The sequence below is a fragment of the Acomys russatus genome, chromosome 7 (genome assembly GCF_903995435.1).
Source record: "Acomys russatus chromosome 7, mAcoRus1.1, whole genome shotgun sequence".
Classification (NCBI taxonomy): domain Eukaryota; kingdom Metazoa; phylum Chordata; class Mammalia; order Rodentia; family Muridae; genus Acomys; species Acomys russatus.
The window spans coordinates 28,579,939-28,600,335 of NC_067143.1; the positions used below are offsets into that span (position 1 = coordinate 28,579,939).

Below are 20,397 nucleotides of genomic sequence, written 5' to 3' on the forward strand. Positions count from 1 at the left end.
GTATTCCTCCATGGCCCCTGCCTCTGCGGCTACTTCAGTCACTTCCCTGACTTCCCTTGACAATGAATCCTAACTTGTAAAATATAATAAACCTGTTCCTCTCCAACATGGCTTTGTAACTAGGACAGAAACTGGTGCTAGCATGTGGCCTGTTGCTGTGAAAAACCAGGCCATGGAAGCCTTCAAACAGTGGGACGCCATATGCAGAAATTAATTTGCCACTTGTGTATGAGCCCAGAAGACACAGTGCTGCAAGCAATGTGGACTATGGGGGCGAAACTCACACAATTTCAGAGGGAACAATAATAGAAGCTGGACTACAGGCCACTGGTGTAACAATTTGACAAGTTTCTGGCTGTCTTCTGCCCTTGTCCTAGGAATCTGCCTAAGGGTAAAGTTAAAAGTATTGAGCGGGAGGGGTGGCATAGGCCTTTACTCCTAGCACTGGAAGGCAGAGGCAGGCAGGCAGATGTGTTTGGGTTTGAGGCCAGTCTGGTCTATACATCAAGTTTCAGGCCAGCTAGTACTGTAGAGAGAGATCCTGCCTCCACCCAAAATGAGCTAATTGCTTCGGTGGAGAAAATTTCAAGCATGAATAATGTTGAGGCTGAGGCATAATTATTGACAACATTTATTTAGGTCTATGATGAAAAAGATCATGTAGGCAAAAAATATATAAAATGTACTATTTGAACAGAAAAAGGCACCATGGAGCTTAGTGTTACAGCCAAGGCAGGAGTTAAAACAGAGGCTGTAATTGTTAGGGTAAGTGCCACTAAGGAGAGGCCGACTCTGTGTGGACTGAAGGTGCCTCAGGGCAGGAGCCCACCCAGCTAACTTCCAACTTGAGAAAGGAAAAGGCCTAAGGAGTACTCTGCTCCTCGACAGCGTGGTTCAGGTGCAGGAAGGCCCGATCTAAGCACACTGAGCCTGTCCTCCGTGTGGTACGAGCTTTAGAGGCATGAAGGATGCAAGAGGGAAGGGATTATGGATTCCTCCTCCATGAGTTCACCCAGCCACTGAAACCAGGTGGCATGTGGCACAGGGACCTTCCAGGCTGTGGGAAGCCACTGTGTGAAGCTGTGAACATGAACCTGAGATGCCGAGCAACGAGACATCTGCCCAGGAAAGCGCATACAGGGAACGGATCCAGCCCAAAAGAGGCATGCCTGTGACAGACAGCAAAGCTGGAGGAGCAGAGCTACTCATGTGGGACATGGAGGCTACAGGATTGGTGTCTGTCCTGGTGGGTTTTGGTCTTGCTCTGGTGCAGTATCTCCTCTGTCCCCATTCTCACTATTGGAACGGTAATGAGTGTTCTGTTCTGTGGGGAGCAGATGCAACCCTGAGTGAATGAGGCTCACCATGGCAAAGTCTTTCCATCGGTCTAAGTGTGACTATTAATAGTGTGCACAGAAAACGGCCACCACAGCTTTCTCCCCCAGGTATTTACGGCCTGAAGACTGCTCCCCTACGGAAATTAGCTAAACTTATCTCCTTGATCCAGCTGGGTGTACCATAAACTACGCCTGAGTGTTTTCATGTAGTAACTCTGCTTCCTTGCTCAGCTGGGGTCATAACCCTGCCTCCTGTTCAACTGCATATAATAAGCACACTGAGCTGCCAGTGCTGTGGCTCCTCCACCAGACAGGCCAGTCCACCTGACCCCAGCTTTTCGTTTCTGTGTGTCCTGAGTCATACAAGGAGATGGCACTGTTCCTTTTATGTTAGAAATATGTAACTTGCTTTTTTATTTTATAAAAGAACATAGTTAACAAATTACTTTGAGTCTTAAAAGAGATGACTTTGGGTTTTTAAATAGTGTTGAGACTGTGACAGACTTTAGGGCTTTCTGAGGTTGGACTAAAGCATTTTGCATTATAAATATGGCAACAAGTCTATAGGGGCTGGGGAGTACAATGTTTCCAGCCTAGGGCATCTCAGTTCTTGGTCTCCAGTTGGTGGCTTTGTTTGCGGGTTTGGTAGGTATAACCTTGCTGGTGGAGTACATCATTGGGTGTGGGCTGTGACATTATAGGCCACGCCCTACTTCCAGTCGGCTCCCTCTGCTTCAGGTTTACAAATTCAGGTACTCAGCCTCCTGGTTCTGCCACCATGCTTGTCGCTTGCTCCCATGCTCAAATACTATGAATCTTCTGAAACCATAGGCCAAAATAAATTCTTTCATAAATTAGTTTCAGTTGTGGTGTTTTATTGGAGCAATAGAAAAGAAATTAGTGCATCAGGCAAAAATCCTTTCCTGGTTTATAAGAGGAAGAAATGATAGGTCCAACCCAATTACAACAAATTATATTGCCAGGAAAATTTCAATATAACCAAAATGTTTACATTATGTGTCCAGCATTCATATAAGTTAATTCTCTAAATGTCTTACAACTGCCATAACAATATATACATCATAGTGGCTAGTCATAATAATCCTTCAGAACCAGAATATGGAGGTGTCCACTCTACTTTGGCCCCTCTCAGGTCTCTCATTCATTCAGGCAAGTTTCATCTTTTCACAGCTGTATCAAACAAACCCTTCATGTTGGTCATCACATACTCGCAAGGCCACTTCACTTGAGAGTAGACAGACATGAGCGCCAGATGGGGCAGAAGGCCTGACTTACCGTCGCTGGCATTTTCCTTCAGCTGTTCCTCATACTCCTGCATTGCCGACACACAGCTATTATGAATCAGTTCCCCCAGGCGTTTCAAGTCTGCCACAGACTTATCCACTAGCTCAGCATCACGGGCTATGCACTCTAGCCTGAAAAAGAAACCCAAGACACTGTGCCCACTCTTCTGTACATGGCATGAATGCTACTAGGTCTCATAAATGCTTGCTCTTGAAAGACGCTTGCTGTACAGGTCAGTCCCAGGCCAATAGGAGCCTTGTGCAATAACTAAAGTATATCCATTTGCCATCAACAGAAATTGCCTTGGGAGATGCCACAAAATAAAGTGACCCTGAACACCAGAGGGGAAAAGATCTGAGTTTATCCTGAGCTGTTTGCAACTGTTACCATGTGAAGTGCCTAAAGACTGTACACACTAGCTTGCCACTTTGTTTTCATTTTCTTTTTTCCTGTTTTATCCATTGCAATATTCCTAGGAGCTCATCTCTACATCATAGCAAGTACATAAATCTACTGAATAAAAGTTAGGTTGTCTAAAGGATCACAGACTCACTTTTCCACATCCAGTGGCCTTTAGACTAACTTCTTCAAAGATGAGACTTTTGCATCTGGATGTTCCAGCAGTCCCAGAGAAATGGCGTTCCTGACTCTGATGGACTACTTCCTCTCCCAAAGGAAACGACAAAACCAAAGCACACACACGGGATTCCCGCCAGCCTCAGAGGTTATAAGAGACAGGGATCTGACATGTCCTTTCCATCAGTGCTCTTGTTTGAAGGATACACTGGTAACAGCATGTAAAGCAAGATAACTACCTAGAATACCCAGATACTTCTGTTAAAAACCCAACTTCTAAATGTGTGCTTGGGACAGCGACAGCTCGTATCTTCCGAAGTTAATATGCCAGGCTAGCACACGCTCTTTCTTTGTACTGTCTTCTTGGCATCCTCTTACTCGATCATCACATCGCAAAGAACCCTTCCGTCTCCTACACTCCTAAAGCAAAGAACAACTAACTACCAGCATTTTCAGGCGGAGCCTGGGACCATCCCTCCTAGACAATCTTCACCATGCGGTCTGCATGCCTGTACCGCATCTCCCTCATTCAGTCAAAACTGCTGACAGCCAGCCAACAGCCACCACCTGTGCCACCTTCCACACCAGGACATCCACCCAATATACTAATGTTTTAACAGTGTCTCCCTTGGGTGCAAAGTCTACTCCCAGAATTAGTAATAAATGAAAAGTATTGCCTACACACATGCACGCACACACGCACACATGCCTGCTATATAGAAAAGTAAAAAGAGGATAGGACCTATTATTGGTCTTACCTTTCAAGAGGGAGACCAAACTTCTTATAAGCCTTGATGAACCTAAGAATATGATCAACAAAATTAATTAAAAACAACAAGTATTAGCTGTACAAACGCCACAATGCCCTATCACGAACTATGAGCCACACCAACTGTCAAGAGCCGGGCACAGTCCCTGCATCCACCAAGTGAGTACTAGGTGTTTCTGAATGGGTCACTCTAACAAGTACTCAAGCTCTGTTCAAGGACGACACCAAATTTATTCTCAGTGACAGATCAGGACCTAGAAAATGCCACTAGAAGAACAAGGGCACAACAGCTCAACTATGATGAAATGCTAACATCATTACTCAGTGGCCTTTTCAGTCCATTAATTCTATGCTGAGTTCTGAATCACATATTTTTAATTATTTTATGGTTAACAATACAGCTATAAGATTTCTAAGACTCTGTCAAACACTTTTTAAATTAATCAGAACTTTATATAACATATATACATATATGTACACACACATATAATTTAAAACTTATACAGAACTATTGACTCTTGCCCATACTTGTCTCCAGCCAAACCTCCCATCTATTTTCCAGTCTCTACCTTTAATCACGCTGATCACTACCCACCGCCCCATCACCATTTCACAACACGTACAACAGAAGCAAGCTGTCATAACACAGCATTTGCACCACTGTAATATGACAAGTTACTATTACGAACTGGTTATGTAACAGTGTAAGGAAAGAGGCTAAGAAACGAGATAAAATGTGACACAGAACTAAATATGGCAGTAGATAAACAACAGTACACAACAAAGAATTTGAACACAAAACTTAGTAAAGTCTTAAATATGAAAGTGAACCTGAGGATTACCCCTACACCCCACATTTCTCTTTAATATAAAATGAGAGGTGTTATGTCAGAATTAGTAGACTTTGAGATTTAAAGATGATAAAGCTGCAATGTAGCTCCTGCCTAGCATGTACCAGGCTCTGGGTTCAATCCAGCACTGAAAACAGTAATAATAAGCTTCAGTGGCACAAAAATAACAAAACCATCAACAAAAACTGCCAAAATCAACCCTAAGAAAAACCTAGAAAGTATGCCCAAGTCTGCAGCCCATCTGAAGCATCTGTTCAAGAGAATGGCTGGGTCTCAGGAGGAACAGAGAGCTTTCTGTCACTGCAACTTGTCTGATTTCCAACCCCTTCTCTCTGCAGCTGAGAAATCAAAGCTAACTGTGCCACCAGTGCACGGCAGCTGGCAGTGAGGATGGCGGGTCGGAGGCTGCACAGGAGGACTATTTCCAGAGAGAAGGCATATTGACATAAATACATACCGTTGTCAGGTTTGTCTTTTTTTTTTTTTTAATTTATTTATTACTATTGTTGCTTATCATTACTATTTATATAGGTGTTTTGGCTGCATATATGTCTGTGTTCTGAGTATATACTTGGTATCCAAGGAGGCCAAAAGAGGGGATCAGATGCCCTAGAAATGGGGTTACAGAGAGCTATGAGCTGTTGCGTGGGTGCTGGGAATCCAATATGAGTCCTCTGACAGAGCAGCTAGTGCTCTTAACTGCTGGCTCCTCTCCTGGCATGTCTTTTTTATATGAATTAGAACTCTTTGTGGACAGCCATGCCCACAGGTCATTGGTAACAATCAGATGCAAAGGTTTAACATACCAGTGTCCTGGGGAACATCATTTGGCCATAATAAGACACTGGCCAAAAAGTCAAAAGAACTGAGAATAAGATACCCACAGAATATCCCAAAAGTCTCTGACACACTCCTAGGAATAAAAAAGACCACACGTTGGAAGGTTAGCACCCATGCTAAGGCAAGATCTGCATGTGCACACAGATCTTCAAGGCCAGGGCACACTTGTGAACACACTCAACAAACACTGAAACAAGATGTATACCAAGCTCCTCAAAGCAGATTTGCTAGTGTGGAACAACTGAGATCTCTGCCTGTCCTTTGCCAATCGCTCTGCTGCAGGAGGAGAGACTTCAAAGGACACGACAAAAAACTTTACAAACCGGCCGAGAGAAGTCAGTGAACAAACAGCACCAAACTGACTAAGGATGGAAAACATAAGGCCCAGAGATAACAGATTATATTACTTAAAACATGTGGTTTCACACAAAAATGAAACTAAGGCACATGGCAAAGCAAGGACAGTGCACACAGGAGGAGGAGAAAGGCTATCAAGAGAATTGTACTTTAAGAAGCCAGGAAGCTGGACTTACAAGACAACAACCTGCTACTGTAACCATGCACATGAACTATAAAGCAAGTTATACCTAAGAACTAAAGAGTCGCCTAACAGAGATGATCAGTAGGAATGTGAAGCAGAGAACTGGAGAGGCAGCTCAACGGTACAGCACCTGCTCAGCATGCAATCAGCCTGGGGTTGGATTCCAAGAGTATGAGGAAAAGGAACAAACAGAAAATCTTTAAGAAGGAGACAAGCAGAAATTCTGGAATTGAAAAGTAAAACTAAAATGGAGGCGGGTGTCAGTAGAGGATCAACAGGAAATAAAAAATCATTAAACAAAAACAGAAAAGGAAAAAGATTGAGGATTTGTTAAACAAAAAAGAAATTAAGATACTGCCAGGAAGTAAAACAAAAAACAAAAAACCAGATTCAAAGGGAAACACTAAATGAGACCCCTTGGACAGGTATCAAGGGCATCACACAGTAGTTCAAATCCACATGAAGAAATAAGTACCACAAGACCACCGAGTAATCAACTATAAAGACAATAGCCAGGGATTTTTGGTTGAACTCTTCTATCAACCTTTATAAGCAATGACACAAAGCAGATTTATAGAATTTGTGTGGTGACAGGGTAAGAGAGGAAGAAGAGTAACTGCAGCCAGATTTCCAAAAACCACTGACATGAAGCTGTTGTGCATCCAGATGTTACTTGAACGCTCCATGGAAACCAGCAAGAAAATAACTTTCTGACAGGAAGGGAAGCAACAGAATGTATACAGCCTGCTGCTGACCACAAAAGGCAATGACGGAGACAGAAAGGAGTAAAGACAGGTGGCCCAGGACACAGCGAGACAGGCAACGCACTGCATGTAACGAGGTAAGACAGGCTGCCTACAAGAGAGAGACTGAACTATGCAGACCTAAATAAAAAGATGAACAATACCACCATCTTGCCCATTCCACGTGTCCAAAAAGCGAGTTCAATGTCTAAAACTGACTTAAATGAGAAAAGGCACACTAACCAAGGCTCGTGTGCTACTGGAACAGACTCCAGCTAAACCACATGGATGCCTTAGCAGCAGCACTCACCAGGCCAGTGCAGCAAGGGCAGCACTATTAGAATAGAGGCTGTTTCTACACAGCTATACTACAAACACAGATATGTGTTGTACACAGCAGTCTCCCTTTGGTAAACTTCCTCTTGGAAACAGTAAGGCAATCAAAAGATGGAAAAGAGACTGTGATCAAGGCACTCAGACGTGAAGGCAGGACATTAGGGACCTCAGAGGCCCTTGTTCGCACAGGAGTTCAAGGCCATCAGAGCTTCTTGAGACCTACTTCACTCCCATAACCCAGCCTAAGCAAAAACTAAAACCAAAATCCTGATGGAAAGTGGGAAGGACCACCTCTGGGAAACCTGCAGGGACTCATGGGAAGACCTCAGACCCTGGACTTCACTGCCTTTCTCACCCCGTTACTTTTTTGTATGCTGTCATCTGTGTCAGGGACCCAGGGCCAAGGCTTAAGCCATGTCCTTCCTGACAAGCTCTAGCAGAGCGGAGACCCCACCAACCTTCGGATCTCAGCATCAGTGAAGCCCTCCACGAGGTCTTTGCGCACACTTCGGGGGCGGCCTCTGCGCTTTGGCTTCTTATCGTCATCAGAGTCATCAGTCTCACTCTCGGAAGCAGAAGATCTCTGTGCCTGCCTCTTAGACTCAGTGTCAGAATCACTGTCGTTTGTCTGAGCCTAGAAAAGCATAAGGCCCATTAGCAGGTGTCAAGTCCAGGAATGAAAGCACAACGACCAGCCCATCTTATCTGTCAGCCTGGGACTTCCCATCACATCTGAAGAGTCAATTTTCCTTAAACAAACGGCATGTCAGGTACTAGGGAGGGAAAAACTGCCATACTTTCAGTGACCTTGCAATGATGAAGTGGACTCAGTTTAAGTTAATTTTTATACTATAATACATATGATGCCCAGCATAAAACAGTAACTCCTCAGACAACTACCTACTTCTTTTCGTCTTTTTTTCTCTTTTGGGAAATGAAGATAAACATATGATAGTCCCTTTGAGAAAGGGTTTTCACAAGCATTAACTGCATCAGGAAATGCCAATGCATTCAGAACTATGTGTAGCATGCAAGAAGAGCTTAACAAATGCGATGTTGATTTACTATGGCAGCAGACAAGCCTGAGAGCGCCAAAACATGGCTAGTAAATTTGTTTTCTTAGTTCAGTAATACTGAGGAGAAACCGTATCAAATGGTGCTTGTGAAGCGCTGAGTAAGCTGTTCAGCCTGTGGGTGTCCTGTGTCAGTCACATAATCCCATACAAAATTTAGACCCAGGACTGAGAATGTTTAAGGACAAAAAAGATCTGGCACTCTCACATTTAAAGACAGTAGTAGCGAGAAACAAACTGTCAGGACTGTCAGCAGTTTTAACCTCAAAGGCAAAATACAAACTTCTGCAAACTCTGAAGTCGCCTAGTCATTTCTCAAAAAGCCAATCAGCAAAGACCAAGTAAAAAGTCCCAAGGGTATGGCTGTGAGCCCTGCGCATGCTCACTTCCATCGGCCCTGCAGGCCTGTGTCAGAGCCTCGCTCCTGACTGACCTACATTGGCAGCCACACAGGACACAAGGCACACTTCCCTCTCACTTCACCTTTTTAGTGGAACTACGAATTCTAGGCAGCATATAAATTTCTTCTAACTCCTTCTGCCGTTCCTCCTCCTCCACTTTTTTCCTTTGCTCTTCTGGAATGATTTCATCCCAGTCCTTGTGAGGACGCTCTTCTAGCTCCTCTTCATCTTCCATTGTTGCAAAGTTGGCCACCTGAAAGAGAGAGGCCCCCCTATCTGACATTTCTCTGCTTCCAAACACGATCTGCCTGGCCCCAACATAACACTGTAATAGGTAGGATTCATAATGGTATTACATAATCAAAATCAACTTTTTAAAAACCATTCTCACCATTTATTCTCCCCAAAACAACTTGCCAAAGCTATCAGTTCATCAAAAATGTTATTAAAAGCTAGGGAACAGATACAGAAGGAAAAACTGCTTTGTGAGTTTTACTGAAAGATCATTAAGTCCTATACATATACTTCATGGAGATATCACACTGATTGTATAATTGAATTTGCTCAGACTGTAAAATTGTCTGGTAGCTAATAGTCGTCTGTGATGCCCTCGCAGCTCTCTAATTGTGATGACCAACAACAGGCAGCCCTTACTCACCTTGATTCATTTTTATCGAGTGTAACGGTAAATGTATGTAAAATTACTTATGCTCAAAAGTCCATATTAATCTTAGGCAAAATCAAAAACAAATCTAAAAGACATACCATTTATTCCCTACCAACTATCTGAAGGTATTTCTAGTCAAACTGTAGGTATGCGACCCAAAAAAGAAAAGCAGCTAAGCCCACCAGTCAAAGGCCATAGGCAAACAGCAGCTCTGGATGGCTCTGGCTGCCCGTGAAGAGCCCGATCTCCAGTTTCACCTCTTCCTTCCTGGACTAAGAGTCTGATGAAGCACAAAGGGGCCTTTACACTTTCCATCCTCAAAGTCATTTGGAGCTAACATAAAATCAAATCAAAACTTTATGACATGTAGTAAAAACTAACTTTTTAACATCTGGCAAGAATATTTTAATCTTTACAACCAGATTTTTTTAAATGTCAAGGAAAAAAGGGTATGACTTCTAAGATTGTTAAAAGCAATCCATTTCACTATTCTTTCATTTATTTTTGTACAAACTAATTGTTCACAATTACTATAAGTCTGGGTTTCTATACTAATTAATTTGATTTGTCTGTGCATGTGTGCATATACCTGTCACTGCACATGCTGTAAAGGTCAGAGAACAACCTGTAACAGTCAGCTCTCTCCCTCTACAGTGTATACTCTGGGACCTGAACTCAGGTTAGCAGCAAGCACGTCCACTCTGTGAGCTATCCCATGGACCTTTGAGTCTGATATTTTTAAGGAGTTGGATAAAAATGATAAAACAAACATAAATATGAATGCATGCTCATAGATTAAGCAGCTAGGAATTAGCTTTTCCAAAGGAAATATAGTGATGGCCCAATAATCTGACTAGAAAATGATCACAGCTGCATGTATGTATGAACTAAGAGACTGACAGCCTCACTGAGCGTGGTGGTGCACACCTTTAATCCCAGCACTCGGAGGCAAAGGCAGATAGATCTCTGTTGAGTTTGAGGCCAGCCTGGTCTATGTAAGAATGCCAGGACAGCCAGAACAACATAATAAGACCTTGGCACATAAATAAATAAATAAATAAATAAATAAATAAATAAATGAATGAATGAATGAATGATAAAAAAGAAAGAAGCTGACAGTCTCCCTGTGCATCACTTCAACCATCTGTAAATACAATGTAAACTTCCTCACAGAAGTGATATAAATATCAAAGCAGCCAATGTGTCAAATATGTTATAACAATACTTCAAACATAGCAAAAAATAGCACAAGGGTTGTTATTACTAAATAAAATGGTAATCTACTTTTTTTTTTAAACTGCTGTTTCCAACACACTAAATGAAGGCTTAAGACAAAGTATTAAGGAGAAAGAAAATGCCGATTCAGCTGCAGTCCTCACTCCACAAACAGAGGAGCTGTAAGATAAGCAGACCTCTACCATTAACCGTATCTCCTGGGTATTAAAACATGACAAAAGGGACTTAGGAAGGGAACAGTAACCAGCAATGTGCTGACTATGAGTAAGTTATAGCGTGGGATCTTTAGTAACTAAGTAATCATGTAAGAATCTAATCAAAACTTCTTAAGATCCCATCTGTTTAAGTATGAGGATAGTCACAGAGGTACAATCAGGTTTAATGTTTGTGCCCCTCAAAATCCGGGTGTTGCAAGATTAGGGTGTAGCTCAGTAGCAGAGTGCTTGCATAGCGTGTATAAGATCCTGGTTCAAGTCCCTGCACAACCACCACCATAAAGGAACTAGTGCTGAAATCTTGATGCCAGTACCTGGCAGTACCAGGAAGGAGTCTGTGAAAGGTGATTAGCTCAGGATATATGGTCTTTATGGCAGGATTAGTTGTCACCTGACAACACCGACTTTAGACAGAGCTCTCTGGCCTCCCTATGCCTTGTGAGAACAGGATAAGAAGACAGCAGTGTGCAACTCAGATGACAGTCCTCAAAAAAACCTCACCATGCCGGGTCCATGAGAAATAAGTGTCTATTGTTGGAATAATCCAGTCTATGACACTTTGTTATAAGACACTAAGTTTAAGACAAGCCATCTTGTCCTCTGTATCCAAGAATGAATTCTGGGAATTCTATTGCGAGAGTTCTCTGACCACTCTTTCCCCAGCTGCTTCCTTAGTCTTTCACTAACACAATTTCCACCTTAGCCAGCCATGGAGCACACACAACACAGCACTGCTTCCAGCCACAATCCACCATTTCTGCATCAACACTAAGCAACCTCCTGTCCCCAACGCCACAGTAACCTTTAACTTTCTCTTGCTTCTTTAACCAGCATGGAATTAGCCGTATTCTCACTTGCAATTTAGAAACATTTGCTATTTTGATTTCCCTGCACTGTCCAGACCAGTCTCTCCCATCCTAGGATTGCCAAGTGACCCAATTTCTCCAGCATCACGTATTGTTGGAGAATGTCACATGATCCTGTTGAGTGCCACACAGCAGAGACACCAACTAGATTTAGATGACATTCTGCCTTGCACGTACAGTCTAGCCCGCGGCTGTCCCAAGGCTTTCTGCCTCTCAGCAGAACTCAAGCCAGAGACTGAGTCCTCAGACTTTTTCTCATCACTGAGGTGATCAATTCCTTTTCTTCCCAACCAGACTGTCAAGCTCCCTATCTCAAGTACTTCCAGACACCTAGGGACACAGTAACATCTTTCTAAAAACCTCAGTTTATTTGGTCCTTCTATCTACTATACACATTTGCCTTTCCTGAGCCCTTCTGACAAATACCTGTCCTCAGTGCTGCCACTTCCTGTTCACTCGCTGCCCAGTTTCTATGTTTATAGCCATGACTCCATTAATTCTGGTTTATCAGACATCACTGACTATCTCTTTATCTCCCTTTAGAAAGGAAGGGGGCAGAGGGGAAGGAACAGGAGAAAAGGGAAAGAGAGAGAAGAGAGAACAGGAAAAAAAAAAAAAGAAAGTCCAACAGAATCTCCCTCCAAAGAAAAAATTAAGCCAGGCAGTGGTGGTGCATACCTTTAATACCAGCACTTGGGAGGCAGAGGCAGGCAGATCTCTGTGAGCTCAAGGCCAGCCTGGTCTACAGAGTGAGTTCCAGGACAGCCAGGGCTACACAGAGAGACCCAGGCTAGGGGCAAGGCGTCTCCCAACCATCACCTATAGTTCCCATGCCTTTGACTTCTCTTTGGCATCTGATGTCATGAATGCCTCCCATAGCCCTCCATACTTCTAATCTTGTGCTTATCTCATTGGCAATATACTCTGTCTTCTTCATCAAAGTCTTTTCTTCTGCACCTGACTCTAGGAAGGATGACTCACTTCAGTAGTTACCTTCATGGGGATACTGCCGACTACATTCCTAACGTCCTCACTCAGAATGACACTGAGCATGAGTTAATTCAGGTAAAGCCTAGCACAGGAGAAAGTGCTCAAGACAAAGGGACTTACTAGTTAATACATCAGTGTTGAGTACTCTCCCACAGGTCTTCCTACCTTAAACTGGGATAGAAGCTCATCTGTCGCGCTAGTTGATACTTCATTCTCTCTGGTTTCAGCTAAGCGCAGAATTTCATCGATATCCATTTCCTGAAGGAACAAAAGTGACACAGGTATAGTGACAAAGCAATAGTCCATCATTTACTAAAAACATTAGGCGCACACCAGGCAGCTTCCTACAACAGCCTCAACTTACATCTTTCACACCCAACACTTCCCATTGACAAAGGGCTGGAGAGATGGCTCAGAGGTTAAGAGCACTGGCTGCTCTTCCAAAGGTCCTGAGTTCAAATCCCAACAACCACATGATGGCTCACAACCATCTATATTGAGATCTGGTGCCCTCTCCTGGTGTGCAGGTGTACATGCAGGCAGGACACTGTCTATATATAAATCTTTTAAAAAGAAAAGAAAAAAATCTCTGACAAAGAATCTACTTCCTAGGGCTGGAGAGATGGCTCAGTGGTTTAGAGCACTGATTGCTCTTCCAAAGGACCCGGGTCCAATTCCCAGCACCCACATGACAGTTCACAACTGTCTGTAACTCCAAGATCTGACACCCTCACATAGACATACATGCAGGTAAAAACACCAATGCACATAAAATAAAAACAAATAAATTATTTTTTTAAAAATCTACTTCCTTAAAAAACTTACAAAATATCCTTTAAAATTTCTTTATACTAATGCATTTCTACTGTAAAAGTGATGGGTTATACAACTACACAAGTACATTTTCTCTAAGTCTATCATATACTTGAATAATATTACCTTCCCTTTTCCAAAACACATTTCCTTTGCCTTTCATGTCATATAAATATGACAGCTGACGTGTGTGTGTGTGTGTGCGCGCGCACCCATACACATTTACACAAGCAAGTATATATACAAATATATAAAACCTAAGTTCCACACAGAGACAAACAAAAAATAATGTGATACTTATTTTTCTGAATCTGGCTCATTTCACTTGATGACTCCTGATCTTTCCTGCAAATGGCATAGTTTCCTTTACATACAGACACATGGAGTTGTGTTACCTGTGCACCTATCAACAAACACCCTGGCTGGTTAGGTAACCTGGAACTGTAGTAACTGCTGCAGTAAAGCATGGTCCTATGGGTATAGTTCCAGGAGTGGTAGAGCCTGGTCATATGGCAGCTGTTGTTCTTTCTGAGAACCTTCATACTGATTCCCAAAGTGACTACAAAAGTAAATCCCCATGCTCCAAACTGATTACCTGAGGCTCTGACTCCTCTCCTTCAATTTCTTTGAAGAGATCCTCTGCTCCAAATTTCAAGATAGCTGTCAGTTCTTCTTTATTAAAGGGATTTGAGCTGTAGGAGTAAAATCCAATTGTGATCATAAGTAAGGGGTTGGTGGGATGGCTCAGCAGGTAAAAGCATCTTGCCAACAAGCCTGAGACTACCTGCAACCCAAGACACACACAGTGGAGAAGAAAACAAGCTGTCCTCTACTTCCACACTCAGAGGCACAAGTGTACCCCTCAATTTCCTCACAAATAAATAAAAATATGAAAAGTGTTAAAACAGGCTAGAAACAAGGCTCAATTCTTCCAGAAGACCTGAGTTGGCTCCCAGAATGCCCACAGTGCTACACACAGCCACCTGCAACTTAAGTTACATGTTGCAATGCTTTTTTCTGACATCTGCAGAAACCAGGCACACACATGGTACACATATATGTGCATAAAAGTACATAAATATTTTTTTTAACTTTTAGAAAAAAGAATGTCAATTATGCACTTGGAACCTGGACTTCTATGTATACCCTCCACAAAAGGGGACAAATGACCAAAGAACAGTGATACCTCAAACTTCTCATTATAACCCAGAGTTTGTGGTTAAGTCTAGAAACTCAGTGACTGTCCTGTTGGTTCACCAACAACATGCTTGCTGGCAAAGATGGTTAACAACACACATTTTCCTCTGCACTTTGTCTCCAAAAGTCACCTCATCTTCACTAAGACGTTCATTTTTCTCACCTCTTTTCCCAAATAGCCAAGCTTCTCTGCTTTAGGTTCTTCTTAAACAGAAAATTATCTCAAAGCAATCTACTTAGGACAATTTGACTTCATCTTAAATGCACTGTAGTACAGCCAGGCACAGTGGTACACACCTGTAATCTCAGCACTCGGGGAGGCAGAGGCAGGTGGATCTCTGTGAGCTTCAGTAAGTCCAGGACAGCCACAGCTACACAGAGAAACCCAGTCTAAAAACAAAACAAAACAAACAAACAAACAAACAGAAAACACTGTAGCATAATTCACAGCTAGTCAGAGTATAAACTCCTCAATGCTGGTCCTTGTCTCCTTTTGATATTAACAGTTTGAAGGCACAGCAACCCTCACACAAACAGCCTCATTAGCAGTAGAAGCACGGTAGCCAGCTCTGTCTAATGGAGTCACAGGAAAAAGCCAACAGTGACTCTGTGTTGTGCTGAGGTCCATACTTATGCTACTGTGTCGTGTCACATGAGGGACCAGAAGCAAAGACAAAAGAGCAGAGTGAAACAAAGAGGCAGTGTGCATATATAAGAGGAGGCATTAGGGATAAAGCAAAGGCAAGAGACCAGAGGACCAACCTCACAGCACCAAGTCACAAGTGATCCAAGGACTGACTAATCCTGCCTCTGGTAACCCTGTCAGAACTGCATCAAATGCTATGCAAACGATCTGAGTCTGTCTCCCATCTTTATGGCACTTACTTGGATCTTCCTGAGTTGTTCTCGAGAACTGTCCTGCCAGTGGTGTCCATGCGCTGAATCACCAGGTGGTCCAACACCATCTTCTTTTTGGCCCGTTCTATAATCTCCTCTTCCACAGTCCCCTTTGTAACCAAGCGGTAAATATTCACCTGTGAAAAAAGGAAATGCCATGTTTACTCCTGTTTAAAGCAAAAAAAAAAAAAAAAAAAAAAAAAAAAAAAAAAAAAAATCCTTTTGTCAAAAATCAAGGAGAAAGGATGTCACTCTGTTCTCTTGTACCACATACAAGACGACACCCTGCCAGTCCTCATAAACAGGGAGCTGCAGAATGTGTGCTGTGTGCAGCAGGCTACGTTCTTAAGGGAAGTGCTTCTGAAGAGACCAGAGCCTTGTTCTCAACAAACATCCTCCCAACAACTGGCTTTACTGGTTTTACAAAAACTGAATCACTACTCACATACGAACTTGTAAGGTAGCCAGTAAGAAAGCAGTCTTTGAGATCCATAGACAAAACAAAAACCTAAAAACCAAGCCTGTGGTTTTCCAACATGCTGCCGATTACACTGTCATGGAGAATAAAACGAACTCTTCTGACTAATACTAGACTAGCTAGCCATGCTCTTTTTTTTTAATATCTATTTATTTATATGAGTACTCTATTTGCATGTATGACAGACAAGGCCATCAAATCCCACCATGTGGTTGCTGTGAATTGAACACAGGACCTTTCTCCAGCCCCTCTAGCCATGCCCTTAGCACAGCAAAGATTCAGCTCTCAGTGCGCTCCCCATCTATCTTTGGTGGTAAATGTGTGGGAAGTCATTCATGACACACTTTTCAAAAAGAAGTAGGTTAAGAGTCCATACTAGGACTCACCTGAGGCCCAAAGACGTCTCTTTTCTGAACAAGTATAAAGAGAAGGCGAAGCAGTGAGGAAATAAACATTTTAGGAACAGCCTGACAGGGAAGAATAAACTCTGCCTGATGTTTCAAAGTGACTTCAGAGCCTCTGCCTACTGACCTGCTTCTTCTGACCGATTCTGTGCGCTCGGGCTTGTGCCTGCAAGTCATTCTGAGGGTTCCAGTCAGAGTCGAAGATGACAACTGTGTCCGCTGAAGCCAAATTGATTCCCAGGCCACCAGCCCGTGTGGAGAGCAGGAAGCAGAAGTCCTGTACACAATGCAATACACTACTTTATGCAGTGGCCTTCTCAGAGACACTCTCACAGTCCAATAAGCCCTCACACCTGGAAACCCCTGCAGGTGTGAAGAAAAGTGAGATATGATGGACAAACTTTATGAAGGCTAAAAGGAGCTCGAGGACTTGAGACACGGGAGATTTTCATTTGATTAAAAGGAAGTGTCAGTGAAGGGAACAAAGGAGTAACGCAGACTCTAGAAAGGCAGTAGGGACAAGGAATCTACATCCCAGCTAAAACTAGTGTATGCAACAAGCTAACCAAAAGCGCCATACAAACTCAGTCTTCATGGGAACTGTTTCAGCAAGCAACTCAGCTGCATGTTTTCTTGGGAAAGGCAGACTGCAGCACGGAGGTGGTTAGTATACATGGGCCTACTTCACTGCATGCATGCCCAGCCACTCAGCAGGCTGGTGAGGAAAACAGCACACTGCACGAATCAAGGCTGCTGCGCAGCAGAAGAACCTCATCACCACAAAGCGTGCCCAAGGAAAAGCAGAGAGAGTCTGAAGAAACACTGTGTATGCCATAGACCAGGCTCTAATATCTTCCAGTCTCCATAGCAATAGACTGGACAGGCATGGTATACTTGCCTTATATCTATCTAGATGAGTGCTCAGGAAAACATGTAGGAGAGGGAAAGTAAACTACATATAGCTAGGCTTAAAAAAAAAAAAAAAAAGCTTAAGCTTAAAATGTCACTATTTTCAGAGCATCTGATCACCTGTATCAAAAGCTCAAACTTTTTTTCTTTTCCTCTGTTTTTGTACAAGTGTGTGTGTGTGCGCGCACGCGCAGAGCCATTTCACCAGCCTCCAACAAAAGTTAATGCTTTTTGAGTACAAAACTACCACTCAAAGCCTGGTCTGGGATCAAGTATGGTGGCAGACACCTCTAATTCAGGAAGAGGAGGCAGGAGGGTAAGGGTGTCAAGGACATCCTCAATTATATACCAGCCTGGGCTACAAGAGACTCTAAAAACAAAGCAAACCAAAAGAAATACGAACAAACAGCTGACGCAGGGAATAAACATCTGTGAATGGATCTATTTAACAGATGACGGATAGATAGGTAGGGGACAGTACAAAAAGCTCTCTACATTCTAACAGTCATAATCAACAGCACTAAGCCATGAAAGCACAAAGGAGGAAGCAAGAATTTTAAGTAATCACAGCTCAGATTTTAAATTTTAAAGAATTTTAAATAATTAATGAACAGCTGAGAATACACATAGTATAAAGATTAGCAGCAGACAGTTTAGGATAAGATGGCCTAAAACAGTAAATATAATATGAACATTGAATGATCTCATAAACAATTTTCAATGTCACAATGGTAATATAAATTGCATGTTGTTTATGTCTATTATCAATCAAACTAATAGATTTTAAAAGGTTATGAAGTTATTTTAGGAAACCAAACAAAATACGTCCCAATGCTTTTCAGTGCTCATTATTTTCTAACTATCTCAAGAATAGGAAAATGGCTAAAGAGATAGCAAATACTGAACAGACGGCTCAGGGGTCGGAGCACTTGCTGTTCTTGTAGAAGACCTGGGTTCAGTTCCTGGCATCCACGTGTCAGTTAACAACCGTTTGTAACTCTAGTTCTAAGACTCCAAAATTGTCTTCTGGCCTCCTCGGATGCCAGGCGCCAGGCACATACATACATACGTACATACATACATGCAGGCTAAGGAGTCACTGACATAAAGTAAAAAATAATAGTAGAAGCATGAAAAAAATACTAGAAATCACATCCTAAAGTGTTGGGCTGGGGACATAGGCTGGTGGCAGAGTGCCAGTCTAGGTTGCACAAGGATCTGGGTGTGATCCCACAGAGGGGTGAGCTAGGTGGGTTGGTGTCCTAAGACCTTTAATGACATGGAAAAATAATCTAAGTATAATTTTGACCAAAAAAGGAGAAAATCCTATAGAGCATGATTACAGTAAGGTAAATACAATGATCTGTATAGATGTGGACAGCAGTGTGTGAAGACTATGTCACTGTGGGGATGGCTTCATTTGGGTCCTTCACCATCCACAACACCTAACAAGTAGGCATGCAGTGTCTTCCCCAGAAATTTTATAATTAAATTTAAAAAGCTACAGAATGTCAGAGAAACTATATTTTATATGACTATCAGAGAGAATTAGAATCAAAAACTAAAACTACATATACCTCTACACACACACACACACACACACACACCATCAGATTTTCTCTGAAAAGAAAATGAAACATTTAAATCACATCAACTTTTAAATTAAAACAAGGGAACAGTGGGTTTTTTGTTTTGGGTTTTTGTTTTCTTTGATAAACACTATAATTTAAAAATTGCCGATATTTTATTGAGGACCTATTACAAGCTAAGAAATGTGATGAGTGCTTTGTTTATCTCCACATTTCATCCTCATGGCAATATTATAAAGTAGGGCATGGAGCCATTGTGATTTTACAGTTAAAGAAATAGGAGAGAGAAGAGGGATGAGACTAATGGTTTCATGACTCAGTCCCTCGATACATTACCACCTCTCAGATCATCATTCTGAAATAGCAAAAGAGACACTGAATTCTAAAACCCTTCAGAAAGCAGAACACAAATCTGTTCTAGCTACTAAGAAAATATGCAGCCTCTAGAAATTAGAATACTCTCCAAAACAACATTTGTCTTCTGTGCTGTCCCCACTGCTCCCTTTGTCTTTGGTGTCAGCAGCTTCTCCCACACTGGAGCTCTTCTCCCACACTCCTCCTAGCTCTCTTCTCACCCGACCCCTGACATGCAGACAAGAGATGCACTCAGGGTTTCTAATTTGGGTAAAGTAGCCCTAAGATGGATGTGTCCAAACCAAAACACTTGGCAAAACCAATTCAAAGCAGGACATTTAGTAATGTACAATTGTAGCTATAAGGCAGAGACTGAACATTAGGCTACATCACACCAGGAATATAGTGTAACTGAAACTTGGCAAACACGCTATTTAAACATCAGTACCAGAAAACCTTGACATGTGGCATGGCCCACCATGCCCTTGCCTTGCCTTCAAACCCAGAAATTTGGCAAGGCAGTAGAAAACACCATTAGTCAGCGCAAGGAAGATAGGAAAGCATGTACATGCTTGCCCAGTGAGTAGCAACAGAACATGGCATCCTTTAGAGTAGGCCTTTCCTGTTCTCTCGCCAAGACAAGAGAAGTCTGCTACAATACGTTTCAGAAAGACTCCTCCACCCCCACCATACAAAGCCCATGTTGTCCAAATAACAAAGCCATGCATAATGTACCTCGGACCCATCTGCATTGAAGTGATCCAATGCCTGCTTTCGGATTTCTCCCTTGATAGAACCATCCAGGCGCTGTAAAAAGAAACCACAAGGAAAATCTTAAGTGAGGAAGATCAGCTACACTTAGAATAGAACATGAGGCTTGCAACTTATCTTCCAGACACGCACTAAGTAAAAATAACTGGAAGCCCTTAGCAAAGCACTATGAGGGTACGTGTAAACAGCCTGGCCGACGTGACCTAAGCTCTCCAGTTACACACTCAAGGTCAGAAGTT

General features: G+C 42.5%; 1 protein-coding gene across 1 annotated transcript in view; it reads right to left on the reverse strand.

Moving 5' to 3' along the window:
• Chd2 (chromodomain helicase DNA binding protein 2) overlaps positions 1-20,397 on the reverse strand; it is a 110,612-nt gene that overhangs the window by 28,023 nt on the left and 62,192 nt on the right. The window contains exons 20-28 of the mRNA XM_051148729.1: positions 20,123-20,194; positions 16,663-16,812; positions 15,642-15,790; positions 14,155-14,251; positions 12,912-13,004; positions 8,855-9,025; positions 7,757-7,932; positions 3,977-4,018; positions 2,634-2,773 (exon numbers count right to left, since the gene is read on the reverse strand). Coding sequence (XP_051004686.1) covers positions 2,634-2,773; positions 3,977-4,018; positions 7,757-7,932; positions 8,855-9,025; positions 12,912-13,004; positions 14,155-14,251; positions 15,642-15,790; positions 16,663-16,812; positions 20,123-20,194 — 1,090 coding nt within the window. The remainder of the gene's footprint in view (positions 1-2,633; positions 2,774-3,976; positions 4,019-7,756; positions 7,933-8,854; positions 9,026-12,911; positions 13,005-14,154; positions 14,252-15,641; positions 15,791-16,662; positions 16,813-20,122; positions 20,195-20,397) is intronic.